At 41.7% G+C, this 24,868-nt stretch overlaps 1 protein-coding gene across 4 annotated transcripts in view; it reads right to left on the reverse strand.

Annotated features, from left to right (window-relative positions):
* arhgap21a (Rho GTPase activating protein 21a) overlaps positions 1-24,868 on the reverse strand; it is a 105,352-nt gene that overhangs the window by 5,483 nt on the left and 75,001 nt on the right. For 2 of the 4 annotated variants that reach the window (XM_030756257.1, XM_030756253.1), the window contains 19 exons: positions 24,590-24,668; positions 22,541-22,595; positions 18,852-18,875; positions 15,510-17,481; positions 9,332-9,478; positions 9,135-9,237; positions 8,325-8,361; positions 7,920-8,039; positions 7,325-7,624; positions 5,860-5,924; positions 5,633-5,775; positions 4,345-4,487; positions 4,093-4,251; positions 3,688-3,766; positions 3,525-3,598; positions 3,311-3,400; positions 2,830-2,955; positions 2,718-2,759; positions 1,483-1,588 (listed from right to left, as the gene is read on the reverse strand). In XM_030756257.1, the coding sequence (XP_030612117.1) occupies positions 1,483-1,588; positions 2,718-2,759; positions 2,830-2,955; positions 3,311-3,400; positions 3,525-3,598; positions 3,688-3,766; positions 4,093-4,251; positions 4,345-4,487; positions 5,633-5,775; positions 5,860-5,924; positions 7,325-7,624; positions 7,920-8,039; positions 8,325-8,361; positions 9,135-9,237; positions 9,332-9,478; positions 15,510-17,481; positions 18,852-18,875; positions 22,541-22,595; positions 24,590-24,668 (3,864 nt within the window). The remainder of the gene's footprint in view (positions 1-1,482; positions 1,589-2,717; positions 2,760-2,829; positions 2,956-3,310; positions 3,401-3,524; positions 3,599-3,687; positions 3,767-4,092; positions 4,252-4,344; positions 4,488-5,632; positions 5,776-5,859; positions 5,925-7,324; positions 7,625-7,919; positions 8,040-8,324; positions 8,362-9,134; positions 9,238-9,331; positions 9,479-15,509; positions 17,482-18,851; positions 18,876-22,540; positions 22,596-24,589; positions 24,669-24,868) is intronic. The other 2 variants (XM_030756256.1, XM_030756254.1) reach the window with 2 other exon arrangements.

Below are 24,868 nucleotides of genomic sequence, written 5' to 3' on the forward strand. Positions count from 1 at the left end.
TCAGACACAGTGGCACAGTGATGACAGAAAACATCTATGGAAGAAACCAAAGAATAAAAACATAAAGGTGACGTGGGGTCACAGAGGGGCTAGCTATATGAGAACAGAGGACACTACATGAGAATGAGAGTGTCAGCAAGGAAAACCTATAATCAGTCCTCACCTGCTGTGGAATCTGTCACTCATAGCATCCCTTAGCTAAAATTTGTGTTTGTGTGACATAGCCAAGCCCCCCTATACACCCCTTACAATACAGATGGAGGCACAATATGCAGGTGCACACTGACCGGTGATGTAGAAACCATACCATGCTATCTCTCCTGTTGGCAAGCTTGCGAGACAGTGAGGAGAGACAGCGGAGAGCCTTTCAGACAGTAGCACCGGCCTGTATTAGGTATACTCTGATAGAAAACCGGACACCGTACAGTACCGTGTTGCCGCTTCACTTCCCCTTTTCATCACGCTTTCTTTCATTAACATTTTTTTTTCTCTCTTTCTTTGGCATTTCTTAAAAGAGCTGTGGGTTCCTGCAGACTAGGCAGCTACACTGCGGGCAACAATCCTCCTTCTTCCTACAGTTCCAGCTGTCCATCACGGACATTATAGAATCCATCAGTGACATCATGGTGTGATAGACTCCTCCCACTTGGCCTGTGTCAAGATCAGTATGTGTGAATGCTGGGAAAGCCGTTAGGACACCCGACAGAGCCTCACTAGAGACAGAGGACAGAGGTCGCCTTTTACTGTAAAAACATCTGTTTCTGACGTGCCAAAGAACATGCCGTATTAGTGCAAGAGTAGGCAGGGAAAACAGGGGAAAGGGGGAAGTTTGACCAAAAGGGGGGGTATTAAAGGGCATAAAGTTGGTTAAAAAGAAAATGGATATCCATGAACTGCTTAAAAATGCTAGCATATATCGAGAAGGAGGAGTAGATTAAAGCAAATGAAGGAGTGAGACAATTAGTTGCATCCTTTCAGGGATGCAAATAAACTGCCTACTGAAACCCACACAGGCATTTCTCATTCCCAGGCTGTCAAATGATGCCGTTTTGTCAAAGCTGCTTGCGTGTCTCTCACAAGGTGTCTAAGGACAACCCATCAAAGACTCAAACAGGAAGTGAACCATGGTCTCATTGCTGGTAAGTTTCCAACGTCTGACACTGCCACCCCTACCAACCTTCTAATGCGTAGGACTATTAAAAACAGGGCCAAAAGACGCCTTCAGCATCTGACAAAATGGCATTATGTGACTTCTCAGGATGAGAACACGTTGTTTGGACTCTATGTTAGCCATTCTACCTAATGGCAACAGCCAAAGAAGCAAAAGGGGAAGCTTGGCCTGGGGAAGAAGCAGCGTCATCAACATTTGTTTCTAGCCTTAAATACAACCCCCCCCCCCGCCCGACCACAGTGCTCAGCAGTGAAAGGGTAGAGAAAGGTTAACCCACCACAGAGTTGGCCTGCCAAAAGGCAGCGTGTTACCTGATACTTCACCCTGCGATGTGCCTGTACGGCCGATGTTGGTGAGCAGGTGGTCGATGTTGGGGACGGGCTGCGACTCCACCGCGCTCTCCTCCTGGGACAGAGTCTGAAAGGAGACATTAATGATCTGATTCAAGGGGATGTTTTAGGGAAATCTTCCATCATAAAAGCTAAAACGTTTTTTCACTCATTTGTTAATTTTTTTCACTCAACCACCATTAAAAAAGCAGTTTGACTTGACGGCCACGTTCAGGTGATCATCACTCGGGGTGGCTGCGAGCCCTAATTGGGATTAGTTAGTTACTTGAAACCCATTTTCAAACATGAACTCTGAGTAACATCAGGAGAATCATGTTGGGAAATTTTCTGAAATTGTCCTTTCCCACATGTAGCACACAGCAGATGATTCCGACATGTTCTGACGATTGGAAATACTCAGTTTGGTTTATACAACTTTGACAGGATTTGGCAGCTAAGAGACAATTTCATATCCAATCTACCTGCCTAGAAAGGTTCAAAGCTGCATGTGAAAGTAGCTTTACACACACTGAATTAATCGCTGTTTAACATAGTAGAAGTAGGGGTGTTAGTACTACTGGGTTTCAGTTTGGGTAGGAAGCATAGCTGCATTGTTTTTGTTTCTTTTTCGCAGTTCCTTGTAAAAGTAAAATAGTTGCCTTTTTATATCTTCCCTCCACTGACGAGGTTGCACATTTCAACCAATTTGACAACCAACTGAGCGTTATCCAGCATTACAAAGCTGGGCTTGTTTCTTTTAGGAAAATCATGGTGGACAGATTCTGAAAACTGAAAATCACCTCCTACAGCCCCAGATTGGCACCAGCAACCTTTGGTGGCAGGAAAGAACCACTACATCTACTTTGATTTAGCAGCACCCACAGGCCCTCTTTTCCCTTGTAGTGTGCCTCTTTTCTTCACCTTTGGAAAACCTCTAAGCAATAAATACCTTGGCTGAGCCATGTCCATCTGGTTTTATGTTGCTCCCCTCCTTCCTAAGAGAGTGGTTAGTAACACCAATCCTGTGATTTCTGCACTGCAAAGTTTCTGGTTTCATTGAGTGAAGATTGATTAATTCACTTCTTTCATATTATACACCATTTGAGTGGTTGATTATGTATTTGCCAACTCACTTCACCAAAATGGACTTTTTTCTCTTAATATTTTAGGTTAGAAAGCTGGAAGAAAATTTTATTGGCAGTGATGCCTGTACCCACCACTGGATCTCCATTTCCATCTTCAGTGAAGAACCAGTCATACTGCAAGAGAGAAAATAAACATGAGAAAAAAGTTTTTATGTGCACACAGTGAGCCAACAATGATACTCACATTTTGAATGAGGGTCTCCACTATTTTGTACTGGTCGGGCATGTGCGTCACCATGTGGGTCATGTTGTCCTCGGTGGTGCGCACCAGAGTGGGGCCGAACACGATAGCGAGGTTCCTCGGCTCCATCTGATATATAAAAAAGTTTATTTTAAAAGTCAAAGGAGTGGTTTGTCACAAAATTGAATTTGCATATCCTTCCTCTTAGTGTTATTTGTCCATCTATGCTATTTTGGAAAGCTTTGGAAATGTTATCTGTAGAGATGTCAGCCTTCTGTTAAACATAATGGAGCGTGCAGCTAGGATGTAAACATTCCAGTTCTATTAAATTCAAAAGAAGGTAGATATTTCCAAAACTGAGCAACTCAGACTACATATTTGGTTAAATAAGACTACAGGCCAAAGGAAAAATTATGTGAAGATCCTGGGATGAACTGTCTCTATAAATTATACTCAAAGGCACAATGCCAAGAACAACAAATACCTTATTTTTCTCTGAGTTTTCTGCAACTGTTTTCAGGTGAGCTGAGAGGAACTTGAGGGTCTCGTAATGATGATCCGGTAACTCATGAAGCTGTAAGAAAAAGAGCAGTTACACAAAACAAAAATTTAATGTCTTATGTCTTAGTTTCTTGCATCTTTACTGCATTTCATATGAATTTTATGAGGTCTAATGTTAAAAAACTACTTCTACTCACCAGCCTCTTCAGCACTTTGAGTCTCTCCACTGGGTCGTCTGTCCTGTTGGCCTCTATAAAGTCTGTGTACCTCTCTGCAGGAAGCAAAAAGAAGACGTAAGAGTACTTTTCCAGACTACAGTTCTCATTTTTGACCACTAGATGGCAGGCAGCACCAGCTTACCATTGGTGAACAACGGCTCAGGGAGTTTACGAAAGAATGACTTCAGTAAACTGCTGATCACATTGAGGTCCCTCCATTTCTGCATGAAAAGAAGTAAGTTAGTAAAAGGCTAATTTGGAAAAATATGCATTATGGTACTCTGCAGCTATCACTGCTGCATCCCTTTTAGTTTTTTTGAAGTGTTGGTGATCCAGGAATACAAGATTACCCTCTTCTGTGATATATGGATCTGATATTTTAAAGATTGTTAAAACACATCACTGGCCGGAGTACAAAGATGCAGAGAAGAGACCTGGCACTCTGCAGCTGTTAAAAATACTCCATTGTCACATGAAGGCCATTAGGGAAATGCACTTCAAGGAGAGTTTAATTAAAGCAACAGCAGATCGATGAAAGCACACTCACATCGTCTTGAATGTCGATATCATTCATGCCCTTGTTATTGAGCTCCTCCTGCATGTTGGAGATCGCAGCGTTGTTTCCAGGAACTCTGTAGATGCCCGTGTACTCCAGCCCCCTTTCTTCCACCAGCTTGCAGCAAACCTCCACAATCAGAGGCACAAACTGGAACGCAGAGGAAAGGGGAATGTGTTTAAAGGCCAGTCAATGACAGAACAAACTTTGTTTAAAAATGTACTTAATGAAACCAGGCTGCACCTTGTTGTTCTGTGCAGGAGGACAGTCATCCAGTCGCACTCCAAATGTGACTCCAGGAGATGGCTTCTTCTCAAAAGGTTTCCTCATCAGTCCTGGGATGCTCTTCCGCCACGTTCCTTTATCCTTGGGAGGGCTGGTATCATCTGCACACAGAGGAAACCATAAACAGGGGCCTCTGCTGGTGACACTTTAATTACAATGTGTCTAAAAAGCTACATTTAAGACAACTGTAAAGACAGCTTAAGACCTATATATATATATATATATATATATATATATATATATATATATATATATATATATATATATATATATATATATATATATATATATATATATATATATATATATATACACCTAGTATATAAGACCTATACTGCCATATTAAGAACTGATGTTTAGCTACTGTGTGTAAAGTCCTGGGCACTTTGCTTTTATTGTTGGTCTGGATCCAAATGCTGTCAAAATATTTTGATGATGTTAAGATGCTGGATTTGTTTAGCACAGAGTGGATTACGCTCAAGACTGTCATGCTCCAGATACAAAAACAGAACTATACTGGTTGTTTTCTTGTGGCCTTTACATGCCACTCTAATACCTTTTGTACTCCAAGTTCCTGCGCTGAGCAGTTTCAGGCACCAGGTGCAGCAGTCTTCAGATTTATTACTTTCAACAAGAATCAAGGAAGCTCTAAGTGTGTTGCTCTCGAGCCACATCTCATTGAATGTGTACTTTGCATTAAAGTAGCATTAACAGCAAAACAAAAAGTTATTACTTCTAGAAGTATAATACTCCAAGCAAAACTTTCCATCATCCTCAAAACACCTTCAACACAAAGAGCAGTTTGCTTGGTAAGCATTTCCAGGCATTTGCTTTGTGATCTTTATTTTCAAGCCATTTCCCAAAAACTTTAATAATTTTTATCCGTATAAATCAGCCTATAATAGTTAATTCAAACTACAAAACATCACATTACAATGCGGTCACACTGCCTTATCTAAATATGTAGAGGCTGCAAAAATAGAGTCATTGTGTACTCAAAATTCTCATGATGGCATGACTGAAAGCATTTTAGACCCATCAAAAGTGAAATTAAGACAATTCAAGGCCTTTCCTTTAAAAACAACGTGTTTTAAGGAGCACTTAACCAATTCAGGGTTGTGGATGGAGTCTGTTTACTAAAGAGTATATTAAACGCTTATATACTGCTTATACATGATAAATGGAGGAAGTATTAGTAGTTTATTGCCTAATTTATCAGACATGTTAGTCTTTTTCTTTTTTGTACCTTTGTGCATGTTCTTCCTCTCCTGCTCAGCTTTGGGTGACTGCGGACTTGTCGCTTTGGTCTCTCCTTTCCCTCCCAGCAGTGTCTGCCTTAGCGACTGGCGTGAGGGTCTGGGGGACGGCTCTGTCTTGCTGCCGGTCGGGCTGCATGAGTCACAGACACAGACACAAACATTCAGAGCTTTCCAATCAGCTATATGAACCTCACCTCTCCAACCACGCCCTTACCTCATCAAGGTGTTGTACTCTTTGATCTTCCTGCTGATGAGGTCATGGCTGGTGAAGTCGGCATTCTGAAAAAGGAAGAAGAAAAAAGGGAAGGAAGAAATGGCGGGGCACGATATGAGACATGATAATAAATAGCAGTTGTGTCCTTCACCTCTGCCTTACAGGCTATAACAGATCATTATATAACCTGCAGCTATGTGAGAAGTTCGAACCTGAGCAATTTGGGGGAATTTAGGCTTAAAACAATACTATCCAAGTAGTCACCAACCCTAAAACTTCTCTGATTCATTCGTGGTCCAGGTTTTATTTGCACAAATGTTACAAAGAAGACCAAAGAAGAAATTCACACAGTAAAGCCTTAGGTTCTGCTGTCAGACATCTACAGATGATCACATAAGATTCAGCTACTTTCCTGTCCTTGTGCAACTAAAATGTAAATGTAAGAGGAAGAACAACCGGCACAAAATATGTGCCAAATCAAATATGCAGACCCATCCACTGCGCTGACTCCCCTGGGAAATAAAGGAGCAGCCGAAAGTATCAAGAATCACATGAATGTTTACAATCGAAGGAATGTGGAAAAAGCACAATTTAAGAACCAAGTAAATGCACATATGAGGAAGTACTAAGGGGAGGCATGAATTTTGATAAAACTGATGTAGAAATGCTGCATTCAGTGGCTTTTAGAAAAGATAAAATGATCACTGAAAATGATGTGTTATGAGAGCAGCGCTGTTTGTGAGAGAAGGCGATAGCTTATGAGTCATTAACTGATTAGTTGACACTAAAATTTTTATAATAGGAGTAAAAATATTTTTATTGATGTGTAGTGGCAGAAAATGTACCACAGCTCTTCTGATTAAGGAGAACAACTCTGAATCTGGGAGCTGTGAAGCTGTTTTCTGTCATACCAATCATAAACAAATTCCTGTTTATCTGCGCTTTAAACCCCTAAAATTCTCTCATTTTGCAACAGTTATATCAGCCTGTAAACCATGCACTGCACATTAAATTTCAACAGTAAATAAGTTGTTTATCAGACAACGTTGTGTTGAGAAAAATGTCTAAACTTGCCTCCCTGGAAGGTTACATGTTAAAAAGGCCTTGCTCAATCAAAGGAGATAAAAGCTAATGTGCATGAAAGGCCTAAGGAAATGCTAAAAGAGAACTACAGAGCTGCAAGCAGCCAAATTATGTAAAATCCTAATGGAAAATGCCAAACCACTTAGTCAAGCCGTGACAAACATAATAACATCGGTTATCTCTTTTTATGACTTTATCACATTTGAAATCAACATTTTTAAAATTCTTTCAGTGTTTTTTTGCTCCCGAGGAGACGAGCAAAATCGCTGCACTTAATTCAAACAGCTGAACTTTAGCTTAATATATCTACTCACAAATCTGTGTGTCTTGTGACTGTTATTTGTATAACAGCTGTATAACAGTTTGAATCCGAGACTCGTACCTCCTCATCCAGGTTGCTGTTCTCCTGTATCACTCGGATCCAGGCCAGCATGTCCTCTCGATCCTCAGCCTGGAACAGGTACTCGCAGTCTGACGTGGTCAGCCTCAGCACGTTCTTGCGCTTCGTGTCGCTGTAGGAGATGTCAATCAGGCAGGACTTGATGCTGATCGGCAAGGGCTCATCCACTGCTTGGCAGTTGGCGTGCGCTTGACCTTCCTTTTTGTCTTTGTATAGGCAGAGGTAGTGGCCTCTCAACACGGCGTACATCTGTTTCCATGGCCGCATGCCGCCTCCGACACGCTGCAGAAATACACAGTGAAGAAGAGAACAGTTTACAAAGCGAAACGGCTGGAATTCAACTACCATTGTATTTTCAGTCATCTTAAAAACACGGCTCTTGCTGTGATCGGTGCCTTGAGGACAATAAAAATACCTCTTATGGCGCAACAAAATAGAAACTGCTTAAGCAAGTGAAGCAAACAGCAGAGAAAATACAGAAGGTATCATCAAGAAGGAACTAGGTCAGTGGATGTGCAGGTGTGTGTAGCATGCTTTCTGTGGCTCTGTTTGAAGTCTACACAGAAACGGTGCACACCTTGCCCTTATCTGTGTGAAGCTGCTTGAAATGAAGCAAACCCTCCTTGGTGGCGTCACAGAACACGTCTGAAGAGGAATCTCTCCTTGAACCCGAATCGTCTGATGACCTGTCCACAGCCTGAAAACAATGCAAGCACGTGAAAGCCTGAAAGGTTTTGGAGGAGTCAAGGCTTCTAACTCTAAAGTGCACCAGTGAGATGAAGTCAATTCAAGTCTCCTTTTGAGTCAATCATTTACAAAAGCAGCCTGACGCAGCTCCCACAGCTCTCTCTGTTTTGCATAATATGTTCATATTTCAGCGGGAGAAGTTATCTCGTGAGTGTGAACAGAAGGGCACGTAAACCCCTGAGCAGGAAACTCAGACAAACAGAACATCTGGCAGTGAAATTACAGAAAAACTCACCTTCCTGAGACTTTTCAGACCAGGTATCAAGGACCTCCTAGACAGAAGAAAAGCAGAAAGTATTAGGAGATGTGTGTGAGACTGTTTAAAACTACAGCTGCCGACAATTTTATTAAGTTGCATTAAAGTTTATTTTTAAAGTACTTTTCCACAGCAAATAATTAAAGCTGCTACTGCAGGTCTGCAGAAATGTGTTAATTCTCTGCTGGTTTAGAGTAAATCAGAACTGAAATAACAGCTGGAAAAAAAAAATGAGAGGTTCTCTTCACACTGAAGTAAAGTCCAGTGAGTTCTCTTGTTGTGTAAAAGAAAAACGTATCAATCACAGGAATGTGGGGAATTTAAAAGATAAGATCAATAAATCCATAAACTGCCAATAAACTGTCCAGGAATGTGAACGTACAAGTGATCGGTCAAAACTGGATCTGCACACTAGTGATGGACCTGTACTGGAGTTCAACCAGAGGTATATTTTGCTTGTGTATATTTGCACCCCTTTCAGTCTAACTTATTAAAGAATAATAGAAAATGCATTGACTACTCCACCCTAAATATTCTGCTAAAGCATGCCTCTTTTTGTGCTGTCCTGTTACATAAGACTGAGTTGCAGCTATTTTTCAAAGTTTTAATATATCAGAGTGACCTGTAGAAAAATTAGCTGTCAATCATGACAATCTTGGTGGAACTTAGGCTTTAATAAGTCAGTTTGAAAGTGTACTGGACCAGAGCTAAAAATGAGAATGAATGTACATTTCCCCTAGTTAATCCTACATTGCTCTGTGTGATGACACTGTTGTGATAGCATCTTACCCTCTGCCTTCTTCCCGGTAGTTATCAAGGCCTTCATCGTACGACTTGGACCGCTCAGTTTTAGTACCAGAATCTGACTCAATAATTGTAAGACGGAGAGAATCTATTAAAAGAGGATCATATAATTATTTGAAACTGTCCCTAACCCATTGTGTCAAATTCAGCAGTCGACTAACACTTTGATATGGAAAACACACCTTGGTCATGTGACAGCTGGCGTCGAATGAGAGGGGACGGAGAAGGGGGGCTGGCTGGGATGGTGGTGATGATGGGCGTCCCAGATATCACAGCCGAGGCGGGGATGTGCGCGCTATCCAGGTCGATGCTCGGACTGGAAGGTTCATCTGAGGACAGAAATGAGGAAACTGAGTTCAGCAAGGCAAGATGAGCACGTCACATGAACACTTCAACTGGTTTGAGAAGGACAGTTTCCAAGCTGCACTGCTCTATGTAGATGTTCAAAAATATAGCCTTCTTTAGAGTGAAAGAAATGAGAAATGAAAGAGCAACACAACAGCTGACATTAACACATATTCAGAGGTCTGACTGAACACAAGCTAAAGAGATAAGGATGCATTCATCATTTTTATGCACTTAACACCACACCTGACCGAGAACCTTAACTCGGACTGACTTTAACCCCTTAACTGGCAAGGGCCCGGTGACGGGCCGTTTGTAGTCCCTTTTATATGGCAGGCTAGACCCTCCCATTTTTATTGACACGTCATTCGGCCAATCATGTAACTGGCTGCACCAAATCACCTGACAAAGCTACGTGACGCCCTCTGAGTATTATTGGCTCTGGGAAACCCATTTCTTAACATTATTGGCCGAATGAGGTGTCAGTCAAAATGGGCGGGTCTAGCCTGCCATATAAATGCACTTCATTCGGCCCGCGGACCAGACGCAGCCGATTAATAGGCTATGAAATGGGTTGTTCAGAGCCAATAATAACCAGAGGGTGTTATGTAGTTGTTTCAGGTGATTTTATTTGCTGCCAGTTAAGGGGTTAATCAGAATGAAAAAAACGTGTGTGTGTAACCACAGTCGCTGTTCTGTCATTTCTATTAGAATCCTGTCCATGGGGTTTGTATTGTAGGCATCCTGGTAGCTCACCTGGTAGAGGAGGGGTATTAAACATATTGTCTGCAGATCAGAATTGGCCAGCTTTGCAGAGAGTCAAACTTGCAAAGAAATCATTAATAATTTCAGTTTTTCACTGAAATGTACTGGGGCAGAGACGTCAGCACGAGTGGAAATCTAAAAAAAAAATATTTCTAGATCTTAGCAAGCTGTTTGAGGCATAAAAAAGAATTAGATAAACACATACAAATACACGAGTCTCTTCCTGTGTATGACAGAAGTTGCCCAACCACAAGAGAGTGAATACCATTAATAGTAGATAGCTTTAAAGTGTGCAGATAAGCTGAGGCCGTCACTTAAAGGAAAGAGAGCTGCGACAAACCATAAATTCTCTCACCATGACAAGTGATCAAAGCATGTGCTGTCTTTACATAGTTAATCTACTGATGCTAAACCTCATCACTCCACACCTTTGAAATCAATCGACCCATTAACTGCTACAGGAGCCATCATATTAAAAATTAAAGCAGCATTAACCAAGGTCTACTTGTCTGCTGCCTCAACTTGAATAAACATTGCAGCAGTCAGCAATAAAAAGCAGCGATAGGGACACATGAAGTGAAAGCTACATGATGCAGACAGAGACTCAGTCAGTAAGTCAGCTGATAAGCTTTTATGTCCAGATAAGCTGCTACAAACCTTTCCCTTTAAAAACACAGATGAAGTACAGTCAGGGTGCATTACATCATCACAGGCTGAGACTGTCATAATGTCTGATATGCAATATCTGAAAGGCGGCAAACCCTAAAAACAAATTAGGAGACTTGTACCATGAACAACTAGGTGCAGAAATGAATCTTATCAGGGAATATGGTGAATATGGTTAGATAAAGGCAGGTGAGACCACACAGTGAATAATGCTTCTAAAAACGCTCTTTATAATAATGCAGAGCAGAGCACAAGGAAATGATTCACAGCAGGACTTCAGACTTACCAGGTCATGATGGCATGAGGACTTTTCAAATCATAAGTCCTATAAAATTCATCTCAAGAAACATAACTGTCACTGTTATTTAACTTTATGAGAAGTGCCCTTAATGCAAAAGATAAATGGTTAAAAAGAAACAACAAAAAGATCAAAAAGACTAAATTTCATTGCAAAGCATTTACTTTCAATGGCACCATTTAACACGAACATCTGATGTCCTCGTTAGTAGGTTACAGATTACTGCTGTGAAATCTCTTTCTCTCTCTCCTCAAGTCACAAAGACATCTCCCATGACACTGCAAACCTCATTTCTGCAAGCAAGCCAGATGCCCATTAGCTTTAATCACTTGTTTATATACAGTACCTCTAACTCTGTTTCTGGGAAGACGGTGGCAGCCAGCGAGGTTTGACACGTACAATTCCAATTTATTTTGGAGGGATGTAACTTTCAGATGGATTTGGCTTTGAACAAAAGAAGAACACTGTGTACTGTGCACATTTTGGACTATATGTTCACTGGGTTTTCTTCACATCAGTACAATAAATATAAGTGTATTTGGTTTCTGTGGGTACAATAAAGTTTTCATAGAACCTCTCTTCAGGCATGACTTTCACATGGTTTTATATGTTTTTCGTGTGGAAATGACAGCATAAACTCATTAACCTTTCACATCTGTTTCAATATATTTACCATAAAGTTCAGAATATGAGCGCACTCCAAATTTAGGGGCTCGACCAACTGCAAGTAGTTTGGGCAACCCCTTTTGATTGCAAGGCAATAGCACAGGTTGCCTGGTGGGAGGTAATCTGCCTCCAAATAACTGCGGTCCTGCTTAGACTGAATGCAATCACTTACAGACAGATTGGTGACAGGTTTGAGTGAGACAGTCTGCACCAATGAGTGGAATTTGTCTGCAACACATCTCTTTGCAATAGGGGGTTGCATTTTGGTTATACTCCGATTACATTCCTGCAGCTCCCTGCCTTCCTTTCCATTTCCATACATATAAAGCTGAAGGCAGAGAGAGACCTCCCTCTACAGCTTTGACGCTGATAAAAACAGAACAAAAAAAGAGGAGCTGAGGTGCAGAAAGGTTGCAAAGTAGCTTGCAGATGCACCGTAACTATGGGTAGGCTTAAGCTGTTATATAATAATGTAATAGTGCACCCTGTATGGTTTCTATGCAATTGGATGCACAGAAGGCTATAAGCTAACGTGGCCTGGCTTTGAGCTGTTATCAAGTGATAGGACTGCAGGCTGAGCTCAATTTTGTGTCCTATCTGAACTAAAGCTAGTAGATTAAACAAGGCTCAACTCATCTTCTTCCCCTTCTTGCTTGAAAATCCACTGTAGTACTGAGTTTCAAAATAAATGTTTGAACTTCAAAATACTGAACTCACAAACACAAAGCAGACCTGCCAAATAAACACACTGTTTGGGGCAAGTCTGTAGTGGCTTGGAGTAATTTAAAGTGAGAGGAAGCGGGACAAATAAACACACTACCCTCTGGGTTTCTTAATAGGACAGGATGAATTTACACACTGGAGTCAGTTAGCGTAGCTTAGCATGAAGTCTGAACACAGCAGATCCAAGTAACTTAGATCTTGTCCAAAATTATGACTTGCGGACTTTTGATTTTTTGGCATCTCTTGCTTGAGGTTCTTGGCACAGACCCCAGGAAACTTAATGCAAGAAGCCAGGAAACAGTCCAGATGCTTCACATTGAGTAAACAACATGTAAACAGTAAATTAATAAGCTTCAAAGTTGCTTGTAGGTAGATTTTGTTATCTTTGGTGCAACTCAACCTTTCCCTGTTCCCACCCTCTATTCTAAGTTAAACTAGCTCCAAGTTGTTGCTTACTACACAACAGACCGACACTACCACCTGATCAAAATAGGAAAAAAAAAAAGAAAAAAAAAAAGACATTGTTCTGATTTAAGGCACATCACTGCTATAGCACCAAAACCTCCATCTGATCTAGATCAAAATGCAGTGGACTAGAACATGAGATCTGAGGGCTGCTTCTGTGAAGCAGTGCTGGAAGAAGATATGATTAATCCCTGCAGGTTCTAGGACACCAGGCAGACACAAGAGCTGCACTCCATGGATGGTAATGAGTCATCAATGAAGACACAACTACGGACGCAAGGTCAAGTTCAAGCTTGTCTAAAGTTGGCAGAGATTTGAAAAGACAGAAGATGCTTCAGACATTACTCAATAACTTCATTTTATAAACACCTCAACATGTAAATGCAGCTCTCAGCCCGTCAATGCGTTCAGTTCTTGAGAAAAAACACAAAAATCATCATAAACATGAGCGGACGTGACATATTGCATGTTTTTCTAGTAGTAAGTTACATTCAGTTCCTTGCAAAAAAAAAAAAAAAATTGGCAGGCTGATAGCAGTTCCACTTATTGTTTGGAAGCGTACTATGAAACGTAATTGAGACAGATTGCTGCAGGAATGCTCTCATTTCTCCGCTATGTCATAGTCCATTAGGACGATGTGCTTAGGTTTCTGTCTCTATGCAACACTGGTGGAAACATGAGATGTTTCAGGGAGTGTGTGTGTGTTTATTGACTTGGAGAGCAGCTCTGCGAGTGTGTAGTGTGTGTGTCTGTGTGCACCCAGTGTGACTGCACTTTTTCTATACTGCCCTTTCAGATGCTGAAGGGTTGTTTGAGTATGTCATGCTTGCTGGCAGTATAGTGTCACGTTGTCACACACCCTGCACAACTACACCGTCTCGTGCTAGAAATGCCAAACAGAAACATTCCCTTAATACCAGCAGAACATGTTTTTCTCTGATTGCAATTTCCGTCGTGAACAGCGTTCTGTAAAAGGCACTTCATGCCACCACAACACAGGTTAAGTGGATTCATTTTTATTCACACTGAAAAAACTTTCCGGGGAATTCCCCTACTTGATTATACAATAGTATAGCCATGATGACATTTGGACACAATAGATTTCCTTGTAGTACAAAAAGTGGGGCAACAAAAGACAAGTTTAGACTTGATTTTGAATGCATTTTTCTTATGAAATGCTACTGAAACAAAAAGAAAAGTCTGGATTGATCTGATCTTTTTTTTAAATTATTATTTGGGTTCAATAGTAAAGTTTTTTTAAGAGTTCCTTCTAAACATATTAAAAGTATGACTACATTTATGTACTACTGGAAAATATCCACCCATGCCACCTTAAATTGCAGATTCTGAGATGGGAGTGTCATGTCAAGACTTGAAAATATGATTCCCACTATTCATTTGATGTCATTGTGATTTAACACATGGGTTTCTGACTGCTCACTAGAGAAATTATGTGCACTTGAATTTATTGCTTTGAGTGATTTTTTGGGGGACTTTTAATCATTTAAGAACATATCCAAAACATACATGAGGACGTATCACTGGGTGTTACAGATTTTTTAAACATTTTATAAAAAAACCCTGTAAAACTGTAGCACACTACAGTGTGAACTCAACAGGTCATCCAAAACGTCACAAGTTTCTCAATAAAAGTGACTGTACTCGTATGAATACTTGATCTATAAGAGCATGTTAAACCACTGATTGTATTTTCACTGGAAAATTCTATCTAACCAACAATATGAATGCCCACTTGTCATGCATGGCTGAGTAATATTTAAACTTTACAGTACTAATCCCTTTATCTAGACTCTGTCTTTTCATGCATATACTATTTCAACATCTTAGACTGAGGAATGTAAGCATGTCTTTTCTGTAAAGCCTCTTTTCATTAAAAAAAAAAAAAAACTTAATTATTTCAGTCACTTTAGTCAAAAGAAAACTTTTTTTACACCTGCAGTTATTTGTATTTGTTGTTGTGGCTCCATTCTTACACCTTTCCAGCCTTCAATGATACATGCTGGTATGGAAAACCTAAGGCAGGGGGAGTAGCAGCAAGACCCTCATATAGAAAGGAGCACCAAAATCAGCCAAATCAGCTGATCTGCCTGGACTGTGAACACACCTGCACTAACACTATGCTTAATTTTGTCCTTTTCCCAACTAAACTTCCCTGAACTGTCCCTAAATAAACTACAGTCTGAATTTTCTGCTTCTGGGTTCTGTATCAGGAAGTAGAGTTTAAATAATAAGTAAACGAAGATTGTAGCTGAGGATCTGATGAAAAGTTTCTGATGCTTGAGGCTACAAAGAAATTCCAGTCTGGTCCTGACTATGTGTGATAATATATTACAGTGTTATTTAGACAAAACAGACTGCTCTCATGTCAAATTTATTGCTACAGAAAGGTTTGAAGGTAAATGCTGTCTTACCTATGAACGGGATTGAATCCAAGGAGTCATCCAAGTTGTTGGAGCCAGACTTTTGCCGTGTGTCTCCAAACCTTCTTAGATGCATCTCCCTGCAGCTGTCACTAGAAGTCCAGCACATCGCTGCATCTGCAGAGCCTGCCTTCACTAAGGGTGCTGACTTATGAGTCAATCCTCCCCGGTTGTCGTTAACAGCTATAACATATGACGGCGGGCGAACGTGAGCAGTTCCAGAATTTTTGTCCCTTCTCAGGACCACAACGGTAGCATCAGGTCCTTCAAGCCCCTCTGCTAGACTGCCATTAGTCCGTAAAAGGGCATTTGTGGAACTAGAGGTTTCTTTGACATTTGGCTTTTGGGTAACAGCTCCATTACTGGTCAAGGAACTGCCTCCACTTTGTAGTTGTCTCTGTATTGGCAGTTTAGAAGAAGGACCAGAGCAAGAGGAGGATCTGGCTGCTAGCCCCGCCTCTGGCCTGCTCTCTATTTTCAGACTGTCAGCCCTACACCTGAGCTGCAGGTGTAAAGGGGAGGGGTAGCCCAGATGGTTGCCCATAATGTTAGCTCTTTGGTCTTTAAGAGGGTCCGTGGGTTTAGTGGAAGCTAAGGCAGGTGAGGGGTCTGAGATGGCATTTTTGACAGGCAGACGAGATGGCCTCATTATGATGCCATCTGTCCTTGATGGTAGTGCAGACTCTGTCGTAACTTTAGCAAACACAGGAGCGGTTAAAGGCGAGTTTGAAAATCCTCGCCCTTCTTCCTCTTGTCCAGTGAGACTCCTGTTTAGATGAGGTAAAGCCCTCAGGCCGGGTCCTTGCCTGCTAGCCCTGGCTTCCTCTCCCCGGCCCAGCTGAAGCCTATCCTCTAGTCCCACCCTGTCTCCAGAGAGAAGGCCACCTACCTCTCCAGGATGCTGACCCAGGTAATCACAAGACCGGGCACGAGGTTTGGTGACTCCTGTGGGGGTTGAGAAAGGCAGAGCATCCTGGGAAGCACTACGAGGCCAGTTCCTAGTCGTTATCGTCTTCTCTGCACCGCCTCCTAGTCTCTCCTGGGAGGCGCTGCGTAATGGAGCTTTCACTGCAGCACCCTGACTACCTACATCCACCCCACGTTCATTGGATGCACTCCTGCGTCTAACCTGTGATTCCACTGTCCCTCTCTGACTGCCAACGGGAGGAGATGCTGTGCGTTGCTGGGTATAGGCAGAACTAGAATTGGATGCTGCACGCAAGCTGTCCAAGCGTTCCTGGATGGTGCGGCAGCCATAAGTGTGCAGCCTTTTGGCATCAATATAGTCCTTATAGGTGGTGTAGTTTCTCCAGTCAATGTTCTGGTGTGGGGAAGTGGAAGGAACTGTGGGAGAGGGTGAGAAGTGGTTGACGCTGGGTGAGATGGCAGTAGAAAATGTGTCCTGTGAGGCCCGTCCAGGTGGAGATAAGGTGTCAGGATAAATTCCAGGTCTAGAATTTGAGGAAGGGGAATAGACTGGAGTTTCTGTAGTGTGGGAGGAGGGGTACTGTAACTGAGCACCCCCAGGTACTGAGGCAATAAGGGGTCTGGGTCGGGCTGAGCCAGAATCTGCTGTAGGACCATACCGGTTTTCCTCTGTCCTGTGGCTGGGTCCAGCCCGAGCCACCCGAGAGCCCCTTTCAATTGGATCAGGGGGTACTGTCCTCACATTCTCATTACAGACGCAAACCACTGTTTGAGACTTTGACGTCTGCTGGGGCGGAGGAGACGGAGGAACAGGGATTTCCATTCGATAGCTCTTCTCTGCAGCACCCCCTCGCCTTCCTGGTCCCTGAACCGGCCCTCTGGGAGTCTCGGTGACAGTGGCAGGCTCTGATGATTGAGCCATGCCCACAGCCTTGACTTCTATCCGAGGGTAGCATATGGGAGGGGGCTCTGGGATGTTCTGGGCATTTCCGCTGTATGCCTCATTTCCTTTGAGGTATGCATCCTGGGAATACGCCTGCAAGAGATTATAGGACATTATGTCACTTCGGTTTCAGAGAGGTTTAAGAGCTAAACCGATCCCATTATATCCGGAGAGATCATCCTAACAAGGGAACGGATATATTAAACTTTCCTAAAAGACATGAGCAGGGAGTGCTAGAGAGCTAATCTTGACACAAAATAACTGATGCAGATGCATTTCCAAAAATATCCAATAAAAAAGTGGGGTGTCTGTTTTTACCCTATCATCTCATTTCTAAAGCACTATTGCTAAAGATGCATTTACAACAATATTTCACCTTGCTCCTCTACTGCCATTATATTGTATATGTTATATTTGAAATACTACCTTTGCACCGCAAGTTACAAAACTAAAGAAAGGCTTGTAATCCACGAGTGTCATTTATTGACAGGAGTCTCTGTATGAGCTGACGAGATTATCAGGAAGACAAACACTGCTGCTGCATGCCCACAGCACACTGTACGTGACAGATGGGACAACTGAATTGATTCTCTCTATACCAATAAATGAACAGCATGCCATTTCTTCAAATCAACCACAGCTCTTCAGGGAGTTTCTCAATCCTTTAACTAGGAGTCGGCAAACAAATGTTACAGCCTAAAATTCTTTGTAAAAGAAACACATGTGGATAAGTGGGAAAAAGAGGCTGCAAGAGAGGCCAATAATTAAAGAAAGAAAGCTGGAAAACCCAGAATAAAACCACAGAGCCAGAGTGAGGATTAATCTGGCAGGGGCTTACCCACCTTTGGTACCGGAGAGTGTGCCCTGAGGCATGAGGAGAGGGTGAACGGGGGTCTCCTCTGTCTGCTGTTAGCAGCAAACGCTACTTCTGTCAGCATGGCTTCACAACTCTACTGTCATTGAAGCGAGTAAGGTACTTTCCGTGATAAAAAGTTAAAGCAAAACACTTTGTGTTTTGCCACAGATGGCTTCAGAAAAAAACTCCTGGCTCCATATTGAACACGCTGTAGTTCCAAATCCTTTTAGCACAGAAACTCTTGAGAAAATGAAAGGGAGAGAGTTGCGGTGTTGGACTTTAATCGATTGCACTCTACCTGAGGTGTCAGATTACAGCTGTAATAACAGTAACAGGACTACATCAGCTGCTGGTACCTCCCTCTGAATCTACATTCAATCACACAGAAACCAATTTCCTCATTGTGGAAAACAGATATTTATAAGCTCTGTTGATAGATGATTCCAGAGCATTTGTTTATCCTTTAAACACACCTTTCCTTTAACCTGCTCTTCGGGAAAAAAGGGGTTTACCATATCCTACTAGTGCAAACACAAGCTTTAGACATGGTAAAACCTGTCATAAGGGATGATGGAAAGTGGTAAGTTAGTATGGTTTCCCTTCTTACCAGAGCAGTGATATCCCTGGAAAACTGCAGTCCACAGGTTAGAGAATGGCAAGCAGAGAGAAAAAAGGAAATAAAGAGAAGTAAACAGGTAAGAATAAAGAGGTAAAGAAGTACCAGCGATGGACTTCAACAAGGACTAAAAATGCTTCTCGCTGTAGGAGGGCTGATAAGAGGCATTGCACTCAGTCAAAGTGGAAAAATAAGAATGTAAAAGAGTACCGTCGCACATTTGGTGTTTGCCTTAGACCTGAATGCCTTCCCAAGTTCCTGTTTGTCCCCATTATTTCGTCCCCTCACCCTCCTCCGCCTCTACCACACAGTATAGTCGCTGTCAGAACACACCGGCAAATGCATTCTGCTGGCTTTTTCTCCTTCTACATACTCTGCATTTCTTCCCTTTGCTCTGTCACTCTCACCTGCTCGCTGTGGTACCTCCCCTCTCTTCCCTTTCCCCTTCCCCTCCGGCTCCTGGAGCATTTCGCCGCACTTGTGTGTTACACTCTCTCCACACTTGCCTCTTTCCTCGTCTCCCCTCTGATCTGTTAGACACTGCTCTGTCATAATTTTTTCTCTTTTGGGTGAGCACGCTTGCTTGCCCGATCTCCACCAGCTTCCGCCAAGTAAACAGAGCACTGAGGGTAGTCAGCTGACTGCAGCTGCACTCCCTCCGCTTAGGGCTCACTATCTCCCAAAACAGACATTTAAAAAGAGACACATACATGTTTACTGATCCTTGTGTTTTTGCATATGCCACTTCATGCCTCCTATTAAAACAATATTAGATAGAATGTTCTCAATACAAGCTCCACGGGAATACCAAAAATTTCATGTATTCTCCATATGGATCTGGATAACATTTTAAATAGGTCAGATTGTTACAAACTGTACATTAAAACGGTGAAATTACCTCTGATTGTTGTTTCCTCAGTGAGGAGAAACAGCTAATTGCTTCCTTTGAATCCCTTGTGAGCACTCTGATTCATTCCAAAAGGCCAAAAGCAACTTTCTGTGGCTTTTTGGTGAGCTGAGGCCAAACTAACAAGCTATGTGAGGAATTTAGCAACACAGTGGGATCTGACTCAGCTCTCTGCTTCTACAGTCATTTTCCCAAACAGAGGTGAGAAACGTGTGGCGACTGGTTTGACATGGCTTGGTGCTGTTATCGTCTGCGGTGCTCTGGACCCTGACTGATGGCGTATGCTGGCTGTTTGCAGCATACGCCATCACTCATGGAGCTGTAGCGCGAAACTGGATTAGGCGGCGTTCTTATTTGCTGGTTTTACTGCCAGCTTAAGGTCAGATTTTTGACAACTAGCCCACCCACATGGGACAATCAATACAAACCTTAAGGATCATAAAAAGCCTTAAGCCTTATAAAAAATTACATAGAGTGGGTGGTTAAACATTGACTCAGTGCTACAGTTGTTCTGCTGTGGATTAATCATGTGACTGCAAACTGCAGCCTGCATTTTCTGCAACCATCTTGACTCTAGCTAGCCATAATTAGAAGTTGACAATTGAAAGTTCTCATCACAGGACATTTTCTCTTAACGGTCAAATTTTTTGGAAATATGCTTATTTGTTTTCTTTAAAGACATGAATAAGAAGATAAATATTAACCTCAAGCTTGGTGTATTTCCCATTAATGTAGGTACCTAACCCTTCATTTTGGAGAAAGGCAAAATGGGCTCTTTTGGATAAAAATGCAAATAGATTTTGATACATGTCAGCTAGAATGATTATTTTCTTTGTTCTCTAATTGTCAAGACTAGAAGAACAATTAAATAAAAAATAACAAAATTGCATATTCTCATTATCTAGGGTTATGCATGACTTACACTTCTGCACTGAATCCATGTAGAGCCTACTACATAACCTATGAAAGTGGCCAGTGCTGTTGCGCCACCAAAACACTTGTTGGCGCCAGTCTTTCTCCATTTGAATGGATCCATTTTCTTCCAGCCGATTTGAAAAATGGCAACAGAAGAGGAGCTAGCCAGAAATGGACAGGGGGAAATAACGACACTTAACAGGCCAATCACAATCGCAGCAGGCTGCGCTGGTGTGATGTATTGTTAGTTTCTAGGGAGGTGCACCTCAGATTTTGGCGCAAGTTATGGCATAGGGTTTCAAAAGGGTTTGCAATGCACCTACAACATAGATTTAACCCACTTTAGAGTTAGGGTTAAGACAACTTAGCCCTGAGAAGGTTAAACAAAACAGCATATTTTATAGCAAGTAGCAAAAGCTCTGTGGTGCTTTTTTTTTTTTTTTAAGTTACTCTTACATGAATCATTTTAATCATCTGTTTTGGAGTCTGGACACCAAAACTGGCAGTCTGGAGCAACCATTTGGATACATGCAAGAATTGGTAAAAAAAAAAAACCCTTTTCAGTTTAAATGAAAACACACACACACACACACACACACACACACACACACACACACACACACACACACACACACACACACACACACACACACACACACACTTATGCCTGATTGCAAGAATAACCTGACAAGTATAGTTTTCATTGACTGCTGCTGAACAGTGAAGAGAAACTCAAAACAGATCTAAAAGCAAATTTCAAGAATGATCTTGTCTGTATTTTGAAAGGGATGATAAATGTGACTCTTGTTGGATTTAAAAAAATTCCTCACTGAGTCATACATTTGTTAATTGAGCTGGGAGACCAGGTGCAAAAATCCAGGTAATGCTTTTGTATATTGCTACACACGTTAGCTCAAGTTACTGTGTATAGCACACTGTTTGATATAATCACAAGCAACACGCACAGCAGACAAACTAATTTGTGAAAACCATCCATTCGCTTCTGCTTATCCAATTCAGGGTCGTGGGGTGGCTAGAGTGTATCCCAGCTGCCACAGGGCGAGAGTTAGGGTACACCCTGTACAGGTCGCCAGCCTGTTGCAGGGCTAACACAGAGAGACAACCCTTCACACTCACATTCACACCGATGGGCAATTTAGAATCACCTATTAACCTAACCCCACTAACTGCATGTCTTTAGACTGTGAGAGAACCCGGAGAAAACCCACGCAGACCAGGTGGCGGATTTAAATCTATGGCCTTCTTGCTGTGAGGCAACAGTGCTAACCACTGCAACCCATTTATTTTTAAAAATAAAGTTAATTTTAAAAATCAGAATGCCTATAACAGAGGAGGAGGAAGCCATATTAAAGCAAATATGGTGCAGGTAGAAAGACATAAACCAGAATTATCCTTTAAGAACAGACCTCTCTAGCTTAGCTTAGCATAATGCCTGGAAACACAAGACAAGCAGCTGGCCTGTTTCTGGCCAAAGTTCATCATGAGAGTGACCAGGTAACATACTGTATCTGGTTTGTTTAACACATACCAGAAATGTTAAAAGGGTTCATCTGTGCTGCTAGAACCTTTTTTTTTAGTAGAACAAAGGTGACTATTTATTCATTTCATCTCATTTCACAAGATTAACAGGTTGAGTATCATTATGCCTGCACACATACGGGGCCATAGATGAAATGAAGAAATAGACATTTTAATGTCAATATAACTGAAATTTAATTATAGCAGCCATTCATGACCTAATCCTAAAGTGTTAAAGGCTGCTCTCCAGTTTATAACTAGGAATTATCTGTTTAGTTGTTTGTGCACTTGTGGTATTTACTGAAGAACAAATGCTTACCAGCTGCAAAATGTCCTCATCCTTTGGCATCACACATAGTTCCAGCAAGGCATCACTGATGGACGGTACACACAGAGAGAGGGAGGAACAGTTATAACACAGTGCTCAAACTAAGGACACTTAAACATTTTTCATGAGAGCTGGCCAAGTGACATATTAGGGAAAAGTAGACCCTTAACTGCTGCAGTGAGGGACATTTTCCTGGTTTGGTTTGGTCTCTTCCATGATTATAACTTGGGCCAGCCCACATCAACAGGACATAAAGGGTCACTGAATAATTTGTCTTCACATTTATGAGATCTCAACCCAACTGAACATCTATGGGAGATTTTGGGCCCATTAGATTACGATGCCATCACAGAGCTTTGAAGACTCAGATCTGCTGTAGCTGTCACCAGGAGGAAGAGCCAAAAAGGGCTACTCTTATTTCTGTGTGTGTTGTTGGTAAGCCCAATCCTGAATGTCTACCTTAAGCACTAAATCTTCACAGATCTAAATCATCTGTGTGTACAGCAGTAGTAGTGGAGTGTGAGTTCGCATGCATTTGAATGGCAGCAACGGTTAGATCTGTCTGAATTGATCACTTGATCGAGGAAATCAGAATACTCAGTTTACTTGTTTTTGCCAAATCATCATCATAAAAAAAAGGTAATGAATGAACTATGTTTAATAAAGCAAATTCTGCCTTCCTCTTTTTTACAGTTCACTCATTTTCTCTAATATTTTTTATTAAGGGATCCATTACAACCCTGTGTTTAGCATCACAGCACCATTAATGTGAGGAAGTGCCTTTGAGCAACATAAAGTGTGCATAAATATCAAAATGTCTGCCAGGAAGCTGTCATGGGCTGAGTAGGAAAATGTCTCAAAGTGCATGAGGATGCAGACACTGGAAATGGTCTTTAAGAATGAAATGAAACTGAATGTTAAAAACACACCTGTGCTGCTTTTTAGATCCTTGTTCTTTTCTGCACATTCCCTCCTCTCTATGGTAAAATCTGCTATCATTCCCTTTCCTGTTCTTCTTCAACCATTCAGCATTCTACATACACACAGCACTGTCGCCATCAGGCTATGCATGGTTGGCTTTTTGGAGAACTGCATGCAAGCGTATCTTCAGAGCATTTGCACTGGTTCAATATGGTTCAATATGCACAACCAAAAAGGTATGAAAACAAACACAAATGCAGGACCATGAATTCTGCGTAACTATCATCAAAATCATAATGGTGTTGCTACAGAATAACAGAAACTGGCATTTTCCCATCTATAGTTGGTTTACTCTGAATCAGTTGATAAGTTTGTAAACTTTTCCTGTGGTTTGGTTTCTTTTCACACAGAGAAAACTCCAAGTGCAACAAAACGCATCACTAAAAACCACGAGAGAACCTTCAGTCATGTATTTGAGGAGGGGGAACAAAAATAAATACAGGAAGGAGCTGACAAATGTAGTCATCAATAGGGAAACGTACATCATTGCCCATCTAAGTGAGCCCTTGGTTTAATTTATGGCTGCCAAGGTTTGCATACTTTACACACCTTGAGTTTAAGTAGACAGAATGCAAAACATACCTGTCTACTTAAATTCACAGCATACACCTGGTAGGTGGGCCAGATCGAGGTCAGATCACATTTTCACCATAAACAGAGTTAATAAAATACAGACCACCTCCTTAACCAAAAGGGCCTGGGTGGAGCTGTTTTGGTCTGCACCAGAGAGCCGCACAAACAAACTGCACCAAGGGGGAAAATGAACCAGAGTTCAGTATATCCTATCTGGTGCTGGTGGCACGTCGTGTCCCAGCACCTTACTAAGAAGCTTTATGTTGGTGCTCTTTTGTCACATGTCTGTGCATCTTTTAATAGCTGAAATCTAACACGTGCATGTGAATGCATTTCAGCTTTTTCTGATAAGGAAATGCTCTCTGCAAAAATGTACATGTTTCACAATATCTCTGTCTCCTTTCCCAAAAATATTTACAAAAAGATTAGATCTTCTGAGTCATTCTCTCCTTAATATGAATCATAACATTAAACGTGCAATCCTACCTGTTCTGGATCAAGGCTATGACTTGTGAGTACGTCTTTCCAATGATGCTCTCTCCATTCACCTTCACTATCCGATCGCCTGGACAGAAGAGAAAAAGAATAAATGGAAGAGCAACACGTGTTTGTGCTCTGAAAAATGATCTGAAATCACAACGTGATTATTGACCAAAGAAACCACAATGGAGTGACTCGTTCCAGCTCAAACACACATCTGTGTTCAGATCAAAAGGAGAATAGTAATGCCAGCAGATGTTTATGTATGTAAAGACCCCATGTTAG

The sequence above is a fragment of the Archocentrus centrarchus genome, chromosome 20 (genome assembly GCF_007364275.1).
Source record: "Archocentrus centrarchus isolate MPI-CPG fArcCen1 chromosome 20, fArcCen1, whole genome shotgun sequence".
Lineage (NCBI taxonomy): Eukaryota > Metazoa > Chordata > Actinopteri > Cichliformes > Cichlidae > Archocentrus > Archocentrus centrarchus.